The 24,659-nt window shown below is 41.0% G+C and overlaps 1 protein-coding gene across 2 annotated transcripts in view; it reads left to right on the top strand.

Annotated features, from left to right (window-relative positions):
* The window catches only part of LOC138792882 (E3 SUMO-protein ligase RanBP2-like), a 59,952-nt gene that overhangs the window by 24,838 nt on the left and 10,455 nt on the right, over positions 1-24,659 (top strand). The window contains exons 8-23 of one of the 2 annotated variants that reach the window (XM_069970923.1): positions 372-453; positions 3,087-3,296; positions 3,718-3,899; positions 4,211-4,386; positions 4,477-4,600; positions 5,040-5,201; positions 5,484-5,621; positions 6,715-6,861; positions 7,714-7,896; positions 8,018-8,101; positions 9,682-9,817; positions 10,785-10,879; positions 11,982-16,335; positions 21,748-21,918; positions 22,133-22,219; positions 23,259-23,383. In XM_069970923.1, the coding sequence (XP_069827024.1) occupies positions 372-453; positions 3,087-3,296; positions 3,718-3,899; positions 4,211-4,386; positions 4,477-4,600; positions 5,040-5,201; positions 5,484-5,621; positions 6,715-6,861; positions 7,714-7,896; positions 8,018-8,101; positions 9,682-9,817; positions 10,785-10,879; positions 11,982-16,335; positions 21,748-21,918; positions 22,133-22,219; positions 23,259-23,383 (6,456 nt within the window). Of the gene's footprint in view, positions 1-371; positions 454-3,086; positions 3,297-3,717; positions 3,900-4,210; positions 4,387-4,476; positions 4,601-5,039; positions 5,202-5,483; positions 5,622-6,714; positions 6,862-7,713; positions 7,897-8,017; positions 8,102-9,681; positions 9,818-10,784; positions 10,880-11,981; positions 16,336-21,747; positions 21,919-22,132; positions 22,220-23,258; positions 23,468-24,659 lie in introns of both variants that reach the window. The other variant, XM_069970922.1, reaches the window with a different exon arrangement.

Below are 24,659 nucleotides of genomic sequence, written 5' to 3'. Positions count from 1 at the left end.
GGGAGCAATGAAGGGTAGTATGGCTTCCACACCTGCCTGCCTTAGCAACATGTTTAAGTACATATAACAGTACATATAAACAATGGCCGTTATTTGGCACTCAAAACAACGGCTGTATTGAAAAATTGTACTGAAAGTCTATGGAGAATGGCCAGAAATAAATGACATGAACAGTATTGCATTGACCTCAGTGCAAATCATTGGATTATGAATTGAAAACAATGACTGTTCTTTAAAAAAAAGAAAAAAAAAAGAAAAAAGAAAAAGCCCAATGTGTGAATATAGCCTAAAACGGACACACAATGGGAAAACCCCTTTTAATTACCTTTTTCAGCCCAACTAAACATTTCTAAATTTATTCCTGTGTTCAGGTGCCATGGAATAAGCCAAAGGGAGATGACAGCTCATATAACATTCTTGAAGGTTTAGCCTGTGACCGTCAGAGTCAATCAGGTATTTGATGATACGATGATTTGATGATATGAGTTGTCCGTCTGTCTCAAAATGTACAGAATCCTTGTGTATAATGTGATTAGATGACTCCTTACTCATTTACTTGCCACTGCTCCCATTGATGCAAATATTTCAGTGCTAGGTGGGTGAGAACATATAACTGTGGTTTCCGTACACTTATAAACCGTGTGAATCTACAGTAAAGCTCCCCAACAGATCTAAACATGCTGCGGGTGTAAATCCTGAAATGCTATTCTGCAGCTAAGCAGCGTACAGAACAGTGGGAGCTGAAAATAAGTGACATGTCCACTACCTTTCATCCCCCCTGCAATTGACATCAGTGGGAGCAGGGTTTTTTCATAAAGGAAGTTATACAAATCTCTAATATACACAAATTATGGGAAATGCACATATAGTGCTATTTCCCTCAAATCAGTAGATCAGGCAGGCTTTACTTCCTCAAAAAAAATGTGACGTCACGTCTCAAGTGTAGCTTCTGACAGGGGGCGCATATAAAAGTATAGAAAGGGAAAAGACGTCTATTCTCCCTCCCTGTGCTGGTCCCCCCTGCCCGGTCCTATTACACTTGCTGAAGTGGGATGAGCGCTCCTTATCTGACGCTCACCCCAACTAGCCGCCCGTCTCCCCCCTACCCGTTCGGGAGCGCTCACCCTCCGCCCAGTCCCGGCGGGGTCAGCGCTCATGCGCCTGCTCCAAATCTGCCCCCCTGACGTAAGACTGCTGCCCAGTCCTGTGCACGAGCGCTCACCTGCCACCCCGTCCCGGCGGGGTGAGCACTCATGCACCTGCCCCAAATCTGCCCCCCTGATGTAAGCCGGCCGCCCGGCCCCCTGCAGAGCGCTCATGCATTTTCTGACTTGCAGCCCCTGATGTAAGCTGGCTGCTCCGTCCTGTGCACGAGTGCTCACCCGTCGCCCTGTCCCAGCGGGGTGAGCGCCCGTGCATCTTCTCCTAAGCAGCTGCACCTTCTGCCAAGCAGCTTGTTTAATCGTGCACTGGACCGGGCGGCGGTGTCTCAGATGAAGCAAGCTGCTTGGTAGAAGGTGCAGCTGCTTAGAAGATGCACGAGTGCTCACCCTGCCGGGACCAGGCGACTGGTGAGCGCTTGTGCACAGGACGGAGCAGCTGGCTTACATCAGGGGCTGCAAGTCAGAAAATTCATGATCGCTCCCCCCGCCGGGACGGGGCGGTGGGTGAGTGCTCTGCCGGGGGCCGGGCGGCTGGCTCTGATGAAGGGGGGGCAGATTTGGAGCAGGTGCATGAGCGCTTACCCCGCCGGGACGGGGCGGTGGGTGAGTCCTCTGCAGGGGGCCGGGCGGCGGGCTCTGATGAAGGGGGGGGGGGCAGATTTGGAGCAGGTGCATGAGCGTTCACCCCGCCGGGACTGGGCGTAGGGTGAGTTCTCCTGTACGGGAACGGGTAGGGGGGAGACGGGCGGCTAGTTGGGGTGAGCGTCAGATAAGGAGCACTCACCCCACTTCAGCAAGTGTAATAGAATCGGGCAGGGGGGTGGGACAGAGGGAGGGGGGGACCAGCACCGGGTGGGGAGAATAGACGTCTATTCCCTTTCTATACTTCTACATGTGCCCCCTGTCGGAAGCTACACTTGAGATGTGACGTCACATTTTTTTTGAGGAAGTAAAGCCTGCCTGATCTACTGAATTGAGGGAAATAGCACTATATGTGCATTTCGAATAATTGGTGTATATTAGAGATTTATATAACTTTCTTTATGTAATATATTTAAAAATACATTTTGCCCGCAGTACCCCTTTAAATGAATAGATGCCCTGTGCTGTTAAAATCTGTGCATTTTATGCTCCCATAGTTCTCTTTAGCTGCTTGTATTGCCTTTAAAAAACACCTGATCTTGGTTTTCTGTTCCTGGCTTTGGCTTCAAAAATCTATTAGGTAAAACGGTTTGTGTAAACACACCATTAGACACTACGTTGCTGATTCTGTACTCTTTTCTCTTTGTGTTTTTCACTTGTCATTGCTGCTGTCCAATAGCAAAACATGAGAGCTGTAATTTATTCCAATTTCCCACTCATTATTATTATAATAAGGTTTCCTTAGGGTCCATTTACACAGATTATCTGCCAACGATTTGAAGCCAAAGCCAGAAACAGACTTTGAACAGAGATCAGGTCATAAAGGAAAGACAGAAATTTCTCCTCTTTTCAAATCTATTTCTGGCTTTGGCTTCAAAAATCTTTGGCAGATAATCTTTCTGTGTAAATGGACCCTTACAGATAAGCTCTTCCCCTTACAGCAGCAGTAAAATGAGATTAGTCACCCTCTATTCGGGAGTGGCATCATCACTGCCAGAGAGGAACACCATTTTGTATTTTATCTTTAACTGCAAGGATTGTAGAAATAAAAAAACAAAGATTCCTTAAATGAGTTTCAAACCAAATACTCGGATTTGATACAAGTGTCCCTTTAATGTAGGCATTTGCACCAAGTGTATTCACCCACAGATTTGTTTAACCTTGTCTGTTGTCTACGAATTGCATCTATTATCATCTTAGCACTTTACAGGTCAGTTTTCCCATTATACATCTGCTGAGCTGAAATATTCATGTATATTGCTTCTTCCACCTTCTGAACAGGACACTTGCTACTGACTTTGAGCCACAGCCAAAATGACTTCCTCACAAATATAACAGAGACGTTTGCTAATAAGAGTGGTCAAGGTATTCTGCTGAAATTCCTGTTTGATGACCATCTGTCAATGGAGAACTCCTTTCTAGGCACTGATGACATTGGAAATGTGAACTGTCAGTCACCAGATTTAAATGATCTCCGACGATATGACCATGGTACGGCTTTTTAGTTTTCTTGCCTGTAGTCACACTCTGAATATAGGCCCTGGCTTGGCTTTATAATTTGATCATTGATTATGGAGTTCTTTAACATATAAGCCCATGTTCACACTTTATAAAAGAACGACCGGTGCTTAAGAAGATAATCTGGCCATCACTGCAGCATTGGCCAGATGATCTTCATTCCTGCTTAATTCTGATGCGGGGGCACACTCTTTTGACATGTCAAGAGTGTTTACCGGTCTGGGTCTGAGTGTTCACTCACTGAGTGACTCCAACCTAATAAAACCTTTGACATGTTAATTTTTTTTTATATATATATATATATATATATATATATATAATATATACACGTTTCTTCTTTTTTTTTTTCTTCTTTTTCATGCTGAGTGTATTACAGAATCATATGTCTTTTTAGGTGCAGTGAGAGTGCACAATGGAAGTTTACAACACTTAACCTGGCTTGGTCTTCAGTGGCACTATATGGCGACTTTACCCACCTTCCACAAGTGGCTTAAACAGCTTTTCCCCCGGCTACCTCAAGAAACTTCAAGGATTGACTCAAATAATCCAGATTCTGTTTGCATTCTAGATCTTGAGGTATATTTAACTTTTTTTTTTTTTTTTTACTAAAGTACAAAAAAAATAATAGTCAACTCAAAAATCTGTTTCCTATAGTAAATCCAAATTTTGGTTAATGGTTGTCTTTGGATCCCATTTGTTTGCCTAAAGATTAGCCTCCACTTTGCAATGTAAATCCCTCATCCCTCCTCAGTCTTTTCTGTATTGGAGTTGATGGTTATTGAACACAAGCAGCTGTTATATTTATAAATGTTGTATGTTTACATTGTGGTTTTCTTATACTGCTACTACTTTGAATTGAAATAGTATGTGTATTTTTACTTTTCTAGGTATTTTTATTGGCAGTTGTATACACTAGTCACCTTCAGTTACAAGGTAATTATGCTACATCAAATGACCGACACCGGCCTCGCTGCCTACCATTGCCAATCTGCAAGCAGCTATTTACAGACAAGCAGCGCTCCTGGTGGGATGCAGTCTATAGCCTTACTCATAAGATGGCTCAGTAAGTTGCTGTAATACATTTTTATACCTATAATATTAGTATAGTAACTATGAAGTCTCAGTTAAAAAAAAGATTTTTTGTTGAATTTAGGCCTGGTACTGCAGCAAAACTTCGTCTTGTGATACAGCATGAACTTAACACTCTGCGAGCCTTGGAAAAACACGGCCTGCAGCCTGCCCTTCTCATATATTGGGCAAGAAGTCTTAACGCTACAGTAGGTTTTTCATATTGTCTCATGAACACCTTATTAAGTAAAGCATTTACTTTCCTAGAGGCTAACATGGACATTAGAAAATTGGCACCAATACCGCTATTTAAGTTGGCGTTGTGGAGCAGTTATTGGTCCTGTCCAACCCCTTGTTTTCCTCCAGTTTTTGACGGTCCTTTTTGTAGAGCTAACATGTATTTTTAACTGAGCAGTATAGAAACTTTAGTGCCTAACAATTACTGTTGTCTTATGTGTGCGTCCAGCATCCTGTGAAAGAGAGCTGTGTAGATTTGAGCAGGTTCTTCTAACACGAGCTAGCACTTCTTAGCTTGGTTCTTGTCATGTGACCAGTGAGGATCATTATCATGCAGCCTGTAGTAAGCTCAGAAATAACCACCTGGCTAATACCCAATGCATTTTCTCCACTTTCTTTATATCTCCTCAGGGTAGTAATTTGAATTCGTTTTATGACCAAAGGGATTACATGTTCCGCTGCATTCACTATTGGAAGAAAGTTTTGCCTCTGCTGGACCTGGTCAAGCAAAAGAAGAGCATTCCTGAGCCAGTAGACCCTCTGTTCAAACATTTCCACAGTAAAGATATTAAGGTATTAACTTTGATTTTTTTTTTTTTTTGCCTATTCTATTACTATTTCTATTACTTTGCACGAGATGTTTTAAGGTAGGGATTGTTTTACCGTCTCATACACACAAGGTCTGGTTTTTCTGCTTTGCATCTATTTTACAGCGCAAGTCGTAAGTACAAACATTAAAAAGGAACAACAGCGTTCTTTAGACCGGGTATATATGTGCACTTCCCTAAGGGATAGGGTAGGAATTTGTCCTCCGCTATTCTTCAATTTCTGTGATTAAGTCTATTTATTTTACAGCTGTCTGAGGTTCGAGATTTGGAAGATGAAGCTGGCATCGCATTTGCAAAAGTTGATATTATTGAAGGAAAAACTGATGATGCTATTCTAGCCCTGGAAGCCATTAAGAGTGTTGATTCCTATTGGAATCTTGCTGTGGTATGTAGTTTTAAAACTTGTATTTTATTGTTTTAATAACAAAACAGCATGATACACGATGATTATGATCAACTGCTTCCTCGTACATATGGCTAGAGTACTAATAAAGCCTTTCACCCCACATGAGAAAACATTTTAGTACGTGTCTCTTTATGTAATTTCACATTCAATCGTTCCATGTGAAAAACCTAATTTTAGCTTGTCAAGAAAGTGTTTGTGAAGGAGGCTAGGGCATTATCCATTTACGCAGGATAATTTGTTTTTTTTGTTTGTTTTTGCCATCACTAGAATATTGGTTTACGGAGATTTTGCTTTTTTAGCAACCCACTTAGTATCCCCTTGTGAAAGCACCACGAAAAGTGCCCAATCTTTGTTAGGATTTTTTTTATTTGTAATTTTTCTATGGGAAGTGGTGTGAACCAGATTGTCATCTAATAGTTTCCTCAGACCAGTATAAAATCTGAGCGCAAAAAATATATATTTTTATATACATTTTATTTAATCAGTTATTTATTCCCACACTTGTCTTTACCTATGCTAGGACTATATACCCTTTAATGTTTTAGGGTATATGCACACTACAGAGTTCTCGCGGTTAACTTCCTGCGGATTCCACAGCTCACCCTCTCTTTTACTCTCCACCCGCCCTATAGACTCCATTCTATGCTAAGGCAGAAACCGCCGTCCGCCCAAAGAATTGACATGTCAATTCTTCGGGCAGATGGTGGAATCCGCCTGAGCATAGAATGGAGTGTTATGTGACGGGTGGAAAGTTACCTGGGAGTGAGCAATGGAATCTGCAGGAAGTTAACCGCGAGAATTCCGTAATGTGCATATAACCTTAATGGGGTAAACATTGTGAAATTGCTGGGGTTTTTTGCATTTTCCTATACTTATTAAATGCTACCCTCGATTTACAAAAAAAGTGCCTGAAAATACAGCTTGCCCTGTACAAAACATGATCTGAGATGCAAGCTTTAAAAATAAAGATATGGTTGATTAAAAAAATTGTTCTGTGATACTTTTAATGTGGTAATCTAAGCTTATTTTTGTATAGAACTAGACAACCTCTATAAAGCTATGACTTTTACAGATTTACCAGCGTAAAGGAGAGGATTTGGAGAATGAGATTCCACCCACAGAAGAGCAAGATGAATATCTGAACTGCATGCAGAAATATAAATCCTACCTGATCAAAATTCTTGATGAGGTTTCCACAGATCCCTCTTTGACTGGAAAGGTAATTCCCTATCTTTACACTTAATTATTTTAATATATAACTTAAGATACTGTCACACTGTGTAATGTTAGTGCTCTTGATCTTCAGCCAAATTGTGTAGCTTGTACATAATTCCATCATGTTTCTCACAGTAGAGGAGCACTGTCCTTCACAACCTTTAACAACTTAGGTGAAAATGTAACTTGTGCATCAGTAGCTGTATAAATCCATCAGTGTAATTCAACTAATCTCCCAACACCAGGTCCATGCACAGTAGAGGGTCAACCAGTCCCACGTGTCTGTGTATGCAGGCCTTTAGTTAGAAACATAGAAGTTTGTTGGCAGAAAGACTACGGGGTCCATCTAGTCTGCCCTTTTAGTATTTTCTTTTTTATCCTATCTAGGATGGATATAGGTTTATCCCAGGCAGGTTTAAATTGTTTTTTTAGGTTTTATCTTCCTCATCTACTGGAGGTTTGTTCCAGACATCTACTACTCTTTCTGTAAAGTAGTAGTTTCTTGTGGTGTTTCTGATCTTTTCCCCCAGCTGACCTCAGATTGTGTCCCCTTGTTCTTGTGTTTAGTTTTTTATTAAAAACAATTTCCCCTTGTATATTATTTAGTCTTTTAACATACTTAAAGGTTTCGTTCATGTCCCCCTAATAACCAGTTTTCTGTATACTTGATGAGATAAATCTAGTGCAGTATCTTATGGACAATTTCAGCATAATCCTGGCATAAAATTTGTGCTCACTTTTGTATACTTGCAAGAATAGGGGGAATGAAAAGCTGTTCTGTGTCCATCAAAGTAAGTTGCAGATTTTATACAAGCAGATGCTGAAGTAGTCAAAGTAATTGTCAATCCCCTCCCAGCTCCCAGTGCCCATTGAATCTGTTGAAGAAATGCTGGATGAAGCAAAGAAAATCCTTGGTGAAGTTCAAGAGGTTCATAGCCCAAACTTCAGAGACACACAGTCCTTTATGTCTGCCTCGGCAATAAAGCATTCTACTCCATCTCCTACAAAATTCTCAGTGTCTCCGAACAAAGCACAAAAGGTATGTCATTTGATAAAACAGTATACACTTTTTTAGTGTGTTTTTAGTTTTTCTTTATAAATGTAAAGATGGGCATATCTTTGGAATTTTTGTTTATGTATAGTTGCTACTTGTCTTACAGTCCCTGTCAAAAACACCCCCACCCTGGGCTGAAGATCAGAAGTCACTTATTGAAAAACTCGTTCAGCAAGTTGAAGCATTGAAGGTACGTGTGTTAAACAATAGATACCATATTTTTCATTTTATAAGACGCACTTTTTATCAAGAAAATATCTTGATAAAAAGTGCCCGCGTCTTACATTCAGGAGACAGGGCAGCCGACACTGTCACACTGCCCTGTCTCCCTCCGTAATGGCCGTTAACACTGGAAAAGCTGTGCAGAAGGACCTTTGATGATGTCAGTCATGTGACTAATCACATGACTGGCATCCTGAAAGGTCCTTTACACCTCCTTCTGGACACTCCGTTCTAGTTTCTACCCTGGAGGTAATACTGTATAATGATGGCATTCTATTGCTGTAATTTATTATGTTGGTGATATATGCAAGAAAAGGAAAACAGGAGAACTTTTATTCTCTGTATATTCATATGAATCTATATAACTGGTGCCTGTTGGCATTACCATTACTTTTAAACTATACCTGCAGTAATACTGTAAGACTGCAGGGAAATACAATCTGCATTAACAATTGACTGTGTCTGTCTGTGTGCATTTTGAAGAACAGTTTTGCTATGGTGGTGTAGCAAAGGTGTGTGTGTGTCTGTCTGTTTATTGATACAACATTGTGTGTGCCTGTGGATGTTTGTACAGCCAAGCTGAGTGTGTATAATGTAGCTGGGTGTATATGACATAGCAGAGCTGAGCGTGCATTTTGTAGCAGAGCTGAGTGTGTATGATGTAGCTGGGTGTATATGACATAGCAGAGCTGAGTGTCCATTGTGTAGCAGAGCTGAGTGTGTGTGCTGTAGCTGGGTTTATATGACATAGCAGAGCTGAGTGTGTGTATGGTGTAGTAGGGCTGAGTGTGTTGTGCATGCAGCAGCTGTGTATGTGTAGGTATAAGGCACTGTCATTTGAATAAACTTTGACCCCTTCACTGCATTATCCCCTTCATCACCTTAGACCAGCAGGGAAGTTTAATTAGCATAAAATATTTTTTTCCTGTTAGTGGTCTAAATCAGGGGGGCGTTTTATAGACTGGTGCGTCTTATAAAGCGAAAAATACGGTATATTGTAATGGTGACATAGCTTGAAATAATTCTATTTCAAGCTGCAGCGGTGTCCGGGGGTGGGATTTACATTTGTATAGCAGTCTTGCCCACACTTCTGGTTACGATTGGCCTCAGTGTGATTGGCAAGTGTCTTTCATTTGTGCAATTTGTGTGTGATTGGCTGCTGGACACATAAATAGTGGTAATATCCTGGTTACCTTCACCCTAGATAAAGCATCCAGACGAAATCTGCCTCACAAGGTTTTTTGTCTTCCCCTGGATCAACACAGGAGGGTTTCTCTAGGTTAAACTGGGTAGATTTATCTTAGCTGTGTGGGATCTTACTGTTTAGATTCCAGCACTTACTTTGAGATCTTGCTTTGTATGTTTACTTGCACGGCTTATATTTAGGGCTTATTTCCACGTCCCATATGGTATGGACATACGTGGAAGCCCTGTAGCGGAGTGTTTGCCTGCTTGGCGTGATGTATAAATATCATATAGGAGCTCTCTGCAGCACTGTAGTGACTGAAAACTAATAATTCTAACTTTATAAATGCCTTTACATTTCAGAGAGAAGTTCATGAGCTAAGAATGAATAGCTCAAACACCAATGTATCATCACAGCGTTGGGCAGCAGAAGGGTTTGGCGCTGATACAGCTACTGATGGTTACCATTTAGCTCAGAGTTATTATGATCCACTAACAGGTGTGGCTTTTTTTTAATTTATTTATTTAGTTTTTTGTATCTTATTTCTTTCTGTAACTCCTGTATGTGAACCCCTCAATTATCCTCAGTTTGAGATTGGTACACACTATCATTATAGGCAATTGTTGAAGTTTATGGACAAACGTTTGATATGTATATGTTCTATAGCCTTTATTTTCAGTAACGTTTGTCAGATGAGCAATTCTCTGACAGGCCTCTTATCAGCCTTTGTTTTGTCTTCTGAGGGACCTTTTAAACTTTATTTATGACCTTGTCAAAGTTGACCTATGATCTGGTCATAAATCTGTCTAGAAGTTGGCTCACGAGAAAAAGGCTGTTAGAGAATTGTTTTCCAGACAGAATGATGATAAAACCTGTAGAACACAAGCTCAAACTTTTTCTTCAATATTCTTTAATTTTTCAAATGTACTTTTTAGAGGAAAGGAAAGAGTAAGCAGAATATAAGCAGTCCATTGAATTGTGCGCCTCGAGACAGTAAGCTTCAACACGAGAAGGGCGCAGTGGTTGACCATAACTTGTAACGTACATAGGCAAACAAACACATCAGACATAGGAAGGAGGGGAAGTGTTTTTTTTTTTATGTCCAGGGTCTTGAAGGTCATTTACTGCCCAAATATCTTGGTATACTGAATCTGACCTGTCTGAAATAAGATAATATATTTTCAAGGGTATGTTCACTTGCTGAATTTTAGTGTCATTAATCAGAATGTGACTTGCCCAAAACAACCACAGTCCAATTGATAGAAAAGGATTTTTAGTCACTGAATGAAAGATTGTAGGTTTGTGAACAGACTCTTAACGGAAGTTGTATCTAATTGAAATCTGCATGCCTATCCACTGTTATAGTAGGCAGACTAGTAGGACACAGGTGTTTCCCCATCTTTATTACGTTGCTTAAACATTTATTGTAAAATGTTAAATGAAAAACTTTATTTTTAAATTTTAGTTTCGACAACAGGACATCCTGGTTATTATGCTCAGTCACCAGCATATAATCCACAACAGCTTCTCAGACCAGTGGCAAATGTTACTCCAACAAAGGTATTTTTCTTACTATTTGTTAATGTTAATTACAAGACCTTTTTTTTTTTTTTTATAAAATTCATGTCTGTATGTGGCTACAGGGAACCTTCACTTTAAAGAAGGGTTTATTATACGCTTGTCAGGAATGGTGACTGATTCTGTCTAAGGGTGCCTTCACACCTACCAACTCGCAGCGTTAATAACGCTGCAAGTCGGCTAGGTCCTGGCAGATCACTGTCAGTACATACACGCAGCGGTCTGAACGACCGCTGCGTGTATGTAAATCTGCCGGCCACTTAACCCCTTCTGATGTCGATCGGCCGCCTCCCGCTCAGCTCTGTATACATTACCTCCTCGCTCCACGGGGTCCCGGCCAATCAGTGTGTTGCCCTGCCGCAGCCACTGATTGGCCGGGCGGGAGAGCAGGACGCCGGGACCCCGTGGAGCGAGGAGGTAATGTATACAGAGCTGAGCGGGAGGCGGCCGGCATCAGAAGGGGTTAAGCGGCCGGCAGATTTACATACACGCAGCGGTCGTTCAGACCGCTGCGTGTATGTACTGACAGTGATCTGCCAGGACCTAGCCGACTTGCAGCGTTAACGCTGCGAGTCGGTAGGTGTGAAGGCACCCTAATGCAGCACTGATTCACTTTGATTTTCTCATGATAGAAAAAAATGATGCATATAGCATATTTATCTTATCATTGACCTCCTTATGGTCAATGTTTTCTGTGCATAGAAACACAGATTGTCAGAAGAATAGGACCACCTGTTTCATCTAGTTTGCCCTTATGTTATTTCCTTCATTATCTTAGGTTAGGTATATGTTTATCCCAGGCATGTTTTACTTTTAGCCACTCTAGACTTACAAAACACATCTGCTGGATGTTTGTTCTAAGCCTCTTTTTCTAAATATTTCTCATGTTGCTATTGACCTTTACCCTGGCTAACCCACATATTGTGTCTCCTTGTTTTTGTGATCAGTTTCTTATTAAAATAACTTCCCTCCTAAACATAATCAAAACCTTTACACATGTTAAAATTAAGTCCCCCCTTTCCCTTCTTTCCTTCACACTATACCTATATGCTATCTATTATAATATATTTTGTTTCTTTTACAGACAGCTGTGTATCCAGTTGGTAGAATGGCAACTCAACAGCACATGTACGCCATGCATACACCACCAGTACAGAATTCAGCCATGGTTGGACCTGCATTACGTTTCGAATCCCCTGCAACTAATATTTTATCTCCACAACCTGATGATTATTATAACTACAGTTTACCTCCGAACACTGCAAATCCACCATTGCCAGAACCAGGCTATTTCACAAAAGCTCCTTTTGGATCCCAGCCAACAAAATCTGATGGGTCGAAGATAGAGTTTGGAAAGAGTAGCTTTGTTCAGCCAATTCAGAATGAAGGATCCAAACCGCCTCAGTTTACGGCACAGTTGCAGTCTACTCCATCATCAACTTTCAAGTTTAATTCGAACTTTAAGTCTAATGATGGAGACTTCACATTTTCTTCTAATCAAGGTGGCACTGCAGCAGGTGCTGGAAATGAATGCCTGTTAAGACTTCTAACATCCGATAAGACTATTCCAGACCAGGGAAAGTCATCAGCTTCATTTGAAAACTCCACCGATTCAAGAAATATGTTCCGATTTGGTGAGAAAAGCTTCGCAAATAACTTTGGAGATGGCACACTTCAGAACCAAGATAAAAACAGTGCATTGTTTGGTCAAGGGGATAATGGATTTCAATTCCAAAACTCTGGAAATAAAGGCTTTGTGCCACCAGTTTTTGATATACCGTCAAAGGATGAGCACAACCAAAGCCATCACTCTGAATCTGCTAGTGATTACGTAGTTGAAGAGGATGGGCCTCATTTTGAGCCTGTAGTGCCATTACCAGAGAAGGTTGAAGTGAAAACAGGAGAAGAGGAGGAAGAAGAAATGTTCTGTAACAGAGCAAAACTTTTCCGTTTTGATGCAGACTCCAAAGAATGGAAAGAAAGAGGTTTAGGAAATGTGAAAATTTTAAGACATAAGGTGTCTGGCAAGATTCGTCTGCTGATGAGAAGAGAACAAATCTTGAAGATTTGTGCGAACCATTACATAAATGCAGACATGAAACTGAAACCACTTGCTGCATCTGATAAATCTTATGTGTGGCACGCTTATGATTATGCCGATGAGATGCCAAAATCTGAGCAGCTTGCAATTCGTTTTAAGACTGTAGAGGAGGCCACACGTTTCAAAACTAAATTTGAAGAGGCACAGAAGCTTCTCATGACTACAGAAGACGATGCTAGCATCCATAATCAACCCAGTAAAGCAGATGTAAAGGCCAAGCATGTTTCACTAGCTTCACAGTTTGGTTTAAAACCAGGAGAATGGCAGTGTGATATCTGTATGGTAACGAATAAAGATACCTCGTTTACATGTGTTGCTTGTGGAAGTCCCAATCCAAACAATAAAAGCTCAAGAGAGATCTCTGTTACTAAAGACACTAAACCTATGAACACTGGAGCAAGTTCTGTAAGCATGTCTGCATCTGCTTTCTCATTTAGTAAAGATACTTTAAATAGCAAGTCCACTTCAAGTGAGCAACTTTCAAAGAGCCGGGAACAGTGGGTGTGTAGCAAGTGCTCAACAAAGAATGACATAGCTAACAAACAATGCATTACCTGTCACCCTTTAAGTCAGAATGATGGAAAATCAGGGGATTTAAAAAATGTCACAAGCACACAGGGTGCGTCATCTTTCAAATTTGTCACCCCTGAAACGGAGCCATCAAAAGATTTTGGGTTTCTCTTTGCAAAGAAGGAAGGTGAGTGGGATTGTAATGTATGTATTGTACGCAATGAAGCAAGTGCTTTAAAGTGTGTCGCTTGTGAAAACCCAAAACCAACCTCATCAGGCAATGTACCAGCGCTTCCAGTTCAGCAGTCTAACTCTACTTCAAGCAAGGTTCAAAATGGTAGCCTAGAAGCATTGTTTCAGAAAAAAGCAGGTCAGTGGGACTGTTCTGTCTGCCTTGTTAGAAATGAGGGCTCTGCAATAGAGTGTATTGCCTGCAAGACACAAAACCCAAATGCAAAAAGCATCCCAGCAACATCCGAGACAAAATCGGCTTTTACATTTGGTCTCAAAACAAGTTCCGAGTCATTTGGCCCACCTTCTACAGGGTTCAAATGTAATTTCCCAGGAAAAGATTTCAAGTTTGGGACCACTGATGATAAATTGTCAACCTTTAGTTTCAAACCTACAGAGACAAAAGAGACAAAATCAGGGACTTTTAGCTTTACAATGCCTTTTAATGCTACTTCTTTCAATTTCGGACTTAAAGATTCTAACACAAAAGATGAACAAGGTAAAGAAGCATCTAGTGATGTCACTGGCACTTTAGAAGACCGCAAAGCAGCTTCTAAAACATCATCTGATGCTGTAGTAAAAGCTGAAGAAAGCAAGCAGAGTGGTGACATGATGTTTGGTCAGACTGCAAGTACTTTCTCCTTTGCTGATCTTTCTAAAAACTCTGAAGGCTTCGCGTTTGGCAAAACTGATCCCAATTTTAAAGGGTTTTCACGTGCAGGCGAAAAACTGTTTGCTTCCATAAATGACAAAGGAGAGCAAGTAAATGCTTCTGAGCAAGAGAGTTTAGAGGAAATGTACAAAACAGACGATCGTGATGACATTCATTTTGAGCCTATTGCTCATCTTCCTGAAAAAGTAGAGCTAGTCACTGGGGAAGAAGATGAGACTGTCCTTTATTCACAACGCGTGAAATTATTCCGCTTTGATGCAGAAACCAGTCAGTGGAAAGAGCGTGGTGTTGGCATGTTGAAAATTCTTAAGAATGAGGTCAATGGGAAGCTAAGAATGCTTATGCGTCGAGAGCAAGTGCTGAAAGTGTGTGCAAACCACCTTATCACAACAACCATGAACCTGAAACCATTGTCTGGCTCAGACCGTGCCTGGATGTGGATGGCTAGTGACTTCTCTGATGGGGATGCAAAATTAGAACAGCTAGCTGCAAAGTTTAAGACATTAGAGCAAGCAGAAGACTTCAAAAGCAAATTTGAAGAATGCCAGCGCCTGCTGTTAGACATACCTCTTCAGACTCCTCATAAACTTGTAGACACTGGAAGGACCGCTCACTTGATTAAGAAAGCAGAGGAAATGAAAAGTGGACTGAAAGATCTAAAAACCTTTTTAACTGACCAGGTGAAACCTGGAGAAGAGGATCCAAGTCTGAGTAATTCTGTAGACCAGGTGAAAAAGACACCTGAATTCACAGAGGCTACTTATGAGTGGGATAACTATGACATGAGAGGTGGTGCCCTGGAAGGTAACTTGGATGATTCTGTCTATGCTTCACCTTTAGCAGATAGCCCAGAGAAAAGGAATCTCTTCAGATTTGGTGAATCAACTACTGGCTTTAATTTTAGTTTCCAACCATCTCCAAGTCCTGGAAAGTCCCCGACCAAATTAAATCAGAGCAGAGTATCTGTGGGCACTGATGAAGAGTCAGATGTGACACAGGAGGACGAGCGCGATGGTCAGTACTTTGAGCCTGTGGTTCCATTACCTGACTTAGTGGAACTCACCAGTGGTGAAGAAAATGAGCAGCCGCTTTTTTGCCACAGAGCAAAACTTTACAGGTTTGATAAAGATGCTAATCAATGGAAAGAGAGGGGAATAGGAGACTTAAAGATTTTGCAGAACTTTGAGAATAAATCTGCTCGAGTAGTGATGAGAAGAGATCAGGTGTTAAAACTTTGTGCAAATCACCGTATAACAACTGATATACATCTGGAACCCATGAAGGCTGGATCCCAGCGAGAGTGGGCATGGACAGCTCTGGACTTCGCTGAGGGTAATGGTAAAGTAGAATGTTTTGCTGTACGCTTTAAGCTTCAAGAAGTTGCCGATCTCTTCAGAGAAGTTTTTGAAGAAGCAAAAGTTGCACCAAGTAAAGGTTGTTTACTTGCTCCATTTTCTTCTCGCGTTACAAGTCCAAAAGCTTCACCATGTGGAAAGGCAGCTGTGGCGATACTGGAAGAAGCTACAAGAGAGAGGACTGATCTTCCATCTGTAACATCCACTGCTTCAGAAGCAGACTGTAACACTTCAGGCACTTCAGAGAAGGCCCCTACAGCTGTGGTGTCCCCTCCTAAGTTTGTATTTGGATCTGATGCAGTGAAAAATATTTTTGGTACAGAAAAGAAGGGTTTCACATTCGGAAGCCCTACTGGAGCTGGAACAATGTTTGGCTTCAGCTTCAACTCATCAAAGGCATCTAATAAGGAAGAACAAAAACCATCTAAACCTAGTCTAACGCAACCTAGTAGTTCCAAAGATTCTACAGTATTTTTGGAGACGCCATCTCAGCCAGTTTTGCAAAATCCCACCATCTCGTCATCTGCTACAGTGTCTTCCCAATCACAGTCACAAGTTCCAGCTAGAGGTGAGGTTTCTTTCTCCTGTAAAATGTCAGTTGTGTTTTTTTTTTTTTTTCCCACTAAACCCAATTCATTGATCTCATTTTCTTTATATAACAAAGGCTTTATAAATATACTTGCAACCTACAGTTTCACTCCGATCCCCTACAAGGCGTGTGCACTAGACACACATAGTAATATGTATTAAGCGATTTACCCCCTGGATGCTACAGGACACCACAGGAAACTGATATATTGTTCATACTGGCTTACTACCTTGATATCCTGGAACAGCAATTAGATAATGTGATACGTTGACACTTCCTTTTCTGTAGGGATCACTTTTCAACGTTTTCAGCGGCGGGGATGTGCAGGTAATGGGTATAGCCCTGGTTCTACTCCCCCATCATCTGCTTATACTATGAGCAGATGATGGGAGGAGTAGTACAGTGTATATGTGGTGGTGGTGGGGGCGGCGATTGGGATCGCACTGGTACTACTCCCCCATCATCTGCTCATACTATGAACAGATGATGGGAGGAGTAGTACAGTGTGTATGTGCCCACAGCACCGAGCAGGGAAGGAGGGGGTAGGGAGTTAGATGCACAGGCACCTCTCTCCCTCCCTGCTCGGTGTCCTCCAAATGTATTAATTGAATACATTTATGGAATACTTTTGGGAGCAAGGACACTTACTCCCCAAAGTATTTCATAAATGTATTCAATCAATAAAATATACTGTACATTACATTTTACATAGACATCTATAGAAACCATACTGTGCCATAGGCTTCTACATATAGTGCGCCCCCTGCTGGACACTCCATAGGAATTACACCTGATTTGTGACGTCACGGTTTTATAGGAAATTTGAAGCTTCCTTGATCTACTAAATTAAGGGAAATAGCAGTATATGTGCATTTCCCATAATTAATGTACATTAGGAATTTGTCTGACTTTCCATAAGTAATAACATATTAAAGTGGCGCACAGCGGGAATGGAGTGGTACGATACAGACAGCAGTGGTATTTTAAGCCTATAATTCCTGGAGATTGCTTACAGCAAGATCTGGGATGTTTTAATACAGCCTTCAGCCAGTGGGGACCATTGTGCAAACCAGGGATCACACTATTATCTGTTACTGCGACAGCTGTAAATTGACCATACAGATGCGAACTTTGTCTTGGTCCTTTTACATGGCCCGATATAGGGCAGTGTATGGATGCAAATCCACATGGCACAATAAATCACACAGCTGGGCCGCACAAACAATAAATTTTAACACTGCACATAAAATCCATGTAAAAGGACCTATAGTCAGGAATGTTCTTAATTATTGGCTATTATCTATTTTACCTATAGCTATAGGCAGGAAACTTGACTGCTTTCAATTTGATAAGTTGTGTGCATTCATTTCATTATGTCCATTCATTTTCTTTTTATTTTAATCTCCTAGCTAGAAGAATGTGTTTGTGACTTTTCCATCCCCACAATTTTACACAAAGAAAACAGTTTTTTATAGAGACAAGTGCAACATGAGCATGCCCAAGTCGGATTGCTCGACATTTGAATATCGGTGGTTGGTGAAGTTGAACGCAGCTCTAGGGAGTCCTGGAAAACATGGATACAGCCTATTCAAATGCAGAGTGATCCAACTTATGCGTGCTCGAGTCACGCTCCTCTCTACTCTTTTATCCCCTCCCTCCAGGCCCATTGAGCTGTCCATTTTCCATTTCTGTTTTGTAGGCTTTAATTTTAGTCTTTTTAAGTCTAATCCTGCTGCCTTTTGGACGTGCACAACTCCCTCCAAACCTGACGTGGAAGGTATTTTGTTCATTACGTGCTGTATTGGCCATTGGCTGAGCAGACACCACCTACCAGTGTGTTGTAGTTGTTTTGGGAAACATGATTGGAAATTCCTAACATGCATGCTTGCTGTGGTCTGTAGACTGCACCTTGTCAAGATCTTGTTTCCTCAAATACTCTACTACACTAAAAATGGCATTGCCAGGTTTATGTATTTCTGCTACAGCCTATTCTGCAGCGCTGTACCTAGGTTGTCATAACTCTCATCAGTTTCTGTTCAGAGGGGCTCGTAATGTTTCGGTTGCAGCACAACCCCCCCTCAGTTATCTGAGACTAGGGATGGGGAGCCTTCAGTCCTCCAGCTTTTGCAAAACTACAATTCCCATCATGCCTGGACCAATGCAATTTATGCAGAGTAAGGGCCCTATTACACACAGATTTATCTGACAGATGATTGAAGCCAAAGCCAGGAACAGACTATAAAGAGAGCAGGTCATAAAGGAAAGGTTGACATTTCTCCTCTCTTCAATTCTATTCTTGGCTTTGGCTTCAAAAATCTGTCAGATAATCTGTGTGTGTGTGTGGGCCTTAACACAACTTCTTTTTGTTGTTTTTTTTTGTGGGTAATCCTTATCGCAGCCGTAATTGCAGTGTAGCTCTAAAGGGAACCTGGCATCTGGTGCAGAACCCACGCAACCCCCAAACACTCCCCCCCCCCTTGCTGGTCCCACCACAGAGAAATAGACGCCCGCTCGTCTGCGCAGTCAATATGCAAATTCATATAAAATCACTGCCTTTCACTGTCTCATGCCTTTCATTTGCGCAGCCAAGTTGGTGGCGATTTCTCAGCGGCAGGACTGGCAGGAGGGGGTAAGTGTTGGGGGGGGGTCGGGGGGGTTCTGCCCCGGGTCACGGGTTCCCTTTAACCTAACTGCTATTCACTCCACTCAGTCTGGCTTAATTTGATTTCAGGACCTCGGCACTGCTGGACACTGTTGCTAACTGTGACTGAGCGACAGCACTGTGCCTATTTTATTCTGTTGTCCATAGTTTCAAGATGGCTATTAAACAGTATTTTAAAGGGAAACTACAGGTCGAAAGCATGTTAACCTGCTGTTATGTTTCCTTAGCACATGTGGTGCTAAGGATGAAGGTAATTTTCTTACCTTGATCCTCAATGCCCATTTAGAAAATATTATTTCATATCCAAATTAGGCAGTTTGGTGCACTGGAGGCAGGTGGATTCAGTACATGAAAACTGCCTTGAATATTTATCCAGTGCTGTACAGTCACTTTGTCACTGGTCCAGTGCACCAAACCACCTAATTTACATATGGAATAAACTAAATATTTTGGTGCTGAGGATAAAGGTAGGAAAATTACCTTTATTTTCAGTGTTCTTATCTCAGTATCTCCCTTTTAAGATTTTATGGTTCGATCTATTGCTGGGGAAGCCACTGGCTCAAAAATTATGCAGACCATATTTGTTTTTTTCTTTTTTTTTTCTTTTAAGTAAGTATACTTTTATTTCATTATACTTGGCTGACTTTAAAGACCTTTCAAGTGTCACTGTCATTTCATTTTTTTTATTTATTTTTTGCAGAAATCAATAGTACAGGCGATTTTAAGAAACTTTGTAATTGGTTTTATTAGGTAAATATACCATTATCTGCATTCAAACTGCTTTTTCATGATAAAAATGCATTTTCTGGCTAATAAACCCAATTACAAAGTTTCTTAAAATCACCTGAACTATTGATTTCTGCAAAGAAAATTTAAACGACAGTGACACTTTCAAACTGAGCAACGTTTAATTTCATTTAGAAAACCTTTTAAAGGGCTGACCGCATCTCTGCAGGAATACTAAAAGTAAAAACAGTAGGGAGTGCTGTCTGGTAGCACCTATCCAACGCTAAAAACTTCTGCAGCCACGTTTCTGCTATAATCCACACCCTGTACATTAATTGGTCAAAAGGAGGGTTGTCGTAGTAAAGAGGTGGGTGATGCTGTCGCTCAGCACCTCCTCCTAGGCACTTGTGCTTGGAAAGAGCAAACTACTTCATAACTTTGCAAATGACCATAGTCTAAGACACAGGTGTCAGACTCAGGCCCTCCAGCTACAACCACAATTCCTATCATGCCTGGACAGACAAAGCTTTGGCTGTCTAGGCATAATGGAAATTGGTTTTGCAATAGCTGGAGGGCCAGAGTCCTGACACCCCTGGTCTAAGATGGAAGGTCACAAGTTTGATGCCCCTTACTGTTACAGAACTACAATTCCCATCATGCCTAGACAGCCAAAGCTTTGGCTGTCCAGACATGAAGGGTGTTGTAGATTATGAAAGTACCATTACAGTCAATATTATAAGATGGAGAAGGTTAAGAGACTAAATGGCCAATCATTTGGGGGACACAGAATTTTATTTCTTTTTCTGAGTTTTGCAACATAAAAGAACGTGAAAGAAACAGTGAGGGAAATAATGACACTTTTTTGTCTGTATTTTGTGTATTTCCATTAAAGAGGGGCTGATCTGAGGATTTGATTTAGTAGCTTGCTGAGTTTTGCGATGTAGAGGTTGAGTGATTTTTAGTCTTTCCTGTGTCAGGACATAGGTTTATTAGTCCTGTACCCTGCAAGGCTAATCAAATACCGAACGTTTGGGTTCGGATCAACTCAAAACCGAACCCGGTTCGCTCATCTCTAGTGAATACCTAAAAATACATCCATACACTTTGTATCCTAAGAACTATTAAATAGGTTGGGTACCATTTTCCTGCTGACAAATTCTCTGTTAATTTCTGGTTTACATAGGCATGAATCTGGGGCATTTAGTGGGTACATACTAACCCATTAACTTCTCTGTTGAAAGATGCTTGCTTATAATTGTACCACTGAAATGGGCTGCTTGTGTGGTTTATATAAGAAGCATCTATATCTTTATTTTACTTGTCAGCTTTAACAAGTCCTCTACAAAGTCTGTTGTAGGAGATTTCCTAAACCTCCCTAGTGAAATAAGCCCCTCTTTTGTCCATAGGGGGAGATGAGCTCAGCTAGCTTCTGGGTCCCTGCATCATAGAACTGCTTTATATATATATATATATATATATATATATATATATATATATATATATATATATATATATATATATACATACACATACACTGTCTGAAACAGATGAGAAACTAAATATTAAGGGTGAAAAATGTCGAAATGCCAAAAAGGCATTGTAGCTGCGTAATATATCTTGGTGTCCAAGTATATATACCACTTTGTACTCCAGAGCTGCACATTAACAGCAAATGCCTCTGCCTCCTAGGCGTTGCTGGTTGCCACATGCTAGAGTTTCACTCCTGTTGCATTGAGTGGCTACTCGTACTGGACTCCTTGTTTAGTTTGCTTTTCTTTACACCTCAGATTATTTAATGGTTTTTCTGTTTTTAGTTTCTTGTTTTTTAGCCTGCAAGACCTGACCTGTGATATAACTAATCTTTATGTTGCCTACTGTAACTTCTTTAACATCAAACTACTTGCTGTATTTAACACTTCTCATCTTCTGTGCCTTTTACCAATAGAGAATGTGTTGGTTTGCATGAGCCTCTTGGTTACTGATCCTTGCATTATATCTTCTAGCTAAGAGTAGCGGAGATCCTGGACCGGACAGCTCTTCTGATGTGTTGATTGTGTATGAGTTAACTCCCACAGCAGCTCAGAAGGCACTAGCAGACCAGCTCCTCCTCCCTCCAACCTTCTTCTGCTACAAGAACAAACCTGGATATGTCAGTGATGAGAATGATGTAGATGGTAATTAATTTGACATTTTGACAACTCATCGCGTCTGCTGACGCAGTAAATAGTAGGTGCTTAGGTAGTGCACACTGTTAGTCCTAGCAATCATATGTATGAACTAGGTGCAGTGCTATTTCACAATGCAAAGGAAAGCCAAGGTAAAATTCGTGTCAAGTGGTGGCACAATATTCCAATATTCTTTACATGGCCTGTTCTGCTGTTTTAACAGATGAGGACTTTGAATCTGCTGTCAAAAAACTAAATGGTCAACTCTACCAGGAGGATAAGCGAGCCAAGAGCCAAAATGCTGCACCAGGTAAATTCATCATCCTTGTTACCAATGTTTTGTTTGATGATTTTAGAAATATATTGTACATTTGTGAGCCACTTAAATTTATTCCTTTTTGGAGCACTCTTGCATTTGTATATGTTTCTATATTATGATTTAATGGGGAGATGTATCGAAATGGTGTAAAGTAGAATTTGCCAAGTTGCCCCATGAAGCAGTTACAAAATATAAGACAGCGCTCCATAGCGTAATTCAGACAGGGCTGACGTGGTGAAAGTAAGCACATAGAACTCTCACCTGAGTAGTAGTACAAATCTATAACTTTCTGACACCAGTTGATTTGAAAGAGAGAGACTTTTTGCTGGACAACCCCTGTAAGCAGGCAGGGAGTAGAGAAGAGGCATTCCAGCTTGCAGCTTTTTAGGAGCTTGGAAAAGTCTTTGTATCAGAAAATAAAATCCTTTTTCTATGTTCTGGGAGCACAGATTGATGTGAGGTACCAAGTGTCTCCTTGTCCTAACAGCTATTTAAGAGTGTCAGCAGTTTGAAATGTGAATTACAGCTTACAGATTTCCTTTAAAGGGGTCCTCTGGCCATTTACATTTTTACTTTTTTTTTATATAGTGAAGGAGCTGCATAGAAAGTAATAAACATCCTATACTTACCTAAACACGCTCTCCTGGTTCTTCCTGTCATGTCTTTGGGTCCCCCACTGAACACTCAGCAATGACAGCCCGCTCAGCCAATCACTGGCCACAGCACTGTTCTGCTTTTCTCAGTAATTGGCTGTGCAGACTGTCACTGGTGACACTAGTGTCTCATCAGAAGTAGCAGCAGCAATGTTAAGCTAGGAACCCAGTGCTGCGACAGGAGGAAAACCAGGGGAGCTTGCTTAGGTAAGTATAGGATACAGCCCCAGCACTATATCAAAAAATGTAAATGGCGAGAGTACCCCTTTTAGGTTCTCTATATGTGAATATCATGAAACCCTAAGGGTTAGTTTTTAACTTGTAGCCTTCTGTGACTCAACACTTTGTTTTTTGTTCCCCCCCCCTTCATTTTTCAGCCAACACTGAAGAGCCAACTGCAGGGTCTGAGAAGGAGTGTGTGATTGTTTGGGAAAAAACGCCCACCGCTGAGGAAAAAGCGAAGGCCGATCATCTGAAACTGCCTCCAACTTTTTTCTGTGGGGTGAGCAGTGACACAGATGATGATGATGATAAAGAGAATTCTGAAGACTATGACTCCGCAGTAAGGAAAGTGAAGGAGTCTGAAGTAAGCACATTGCTTCTTGGCACTTGTCGTAGACTGCTGGACAGTGAGCGCTTCCGCTCAGGTGTCAAGCGTTGGTGTGTGCTGGCTTTATGTAGTTTACTTAAAGAGTTCTCAGGTGATATGCTAAACCTACTGGTGTTTCCTATAGAAATAAGCATGGCTTCACTTGTTGCTCAGTAATATCCCAGGTTATTTCTAAAACTTGAATCCTTTATAGAAAGACATTATGCAATGGTTTGACTGGATTGTGGAAGACCGGGTTAGCAATTGGAAATATTTTCCACTTTGCATAATATCATAATGAAAAGTCTAGGTCATAGTGTCCTTCTAAATGTATGAAAATGTCATACATGCTATGGGCTCAGATTGGAGAGCTAACTTAAAGGGATATATTCACAGGTCCTACCCCTGGGTCCTGGTAGTTGTTAGGAAGCTGAAAACAGCTGAATGGGCTGTTTTACATGTTGCCATTACCTCACCGGATTGGGTCCGGGGTCCACTATCTTATTATTAGGGAGAAGATCCCAGAAGTGGGACCCTCATCTGTGAGAGAGTTTTTAAATATCCTCTAACCACTGGAAAAATGTGTATACTGGACATTAGAGCTACCTCAGTTTTACATTGAGACTGTGGTCACCTGTTTATTTGGTTAAGTTGCTAAAATTGTGGATTTGCTGCTATATTGCACTATGTGTGGGTGTGTGTAAATGTTGTATGTACTTGTTTTATGGAACATGCCTCTGCCATTGAAAGAAGGCATGGTGGCTTGGCTGTTGGGATTATATATTCCATTGTATTATGTGTGTTCAGACTTGGCGAATTATAGTCGATCCGATAGCCTGTGATCTAGATATTCCACAGGGCTGACATCCATTGTGTCAATGTCCTTCGTATTCTAGAATCATCCACTAGCAAAGTTTGGCGTTCTGTATGTTGAAGTGTAAAATGAGAGAGTGTCCTTGTGCCAAGTGGTCATCACACTTCCCACAATTGTAATATCACTGATATCATTCCAGATGTACGATAAGCTGCTATTATATTGAAGTTTTGGTTATGTGATGACCTTAAATGTTTGTGAACATAATTGTAATGTATTGTATTCCTGAGAAGGAGCCCAAGAATACATTCCACGTAGTGGTGCCTGTTGTGATGTTAAACTAGATTTTGTAGAGGAGGAGGAGTTGTTTTTTTT

Source organism: Dendropsophus ebraccatus, chromosome 5, assembly GCF_027789765.1.
Source record: "Dendropsophus ebraccatus isolate aDenEbr1 chromosome 5, aDenEbr1.pat, whole genome shotgun sequence".
In the NCBI taxonomy this organism is placed as follows: Eukaryota; Metazoa; Chordata; class Amphibia; order Anura; family Hylidae; genus Dendropsophus; species Dendropsophus ebraccatus.
This window is presented reverse-complemented; position numbering and strand designations above follow the sequence as displayed.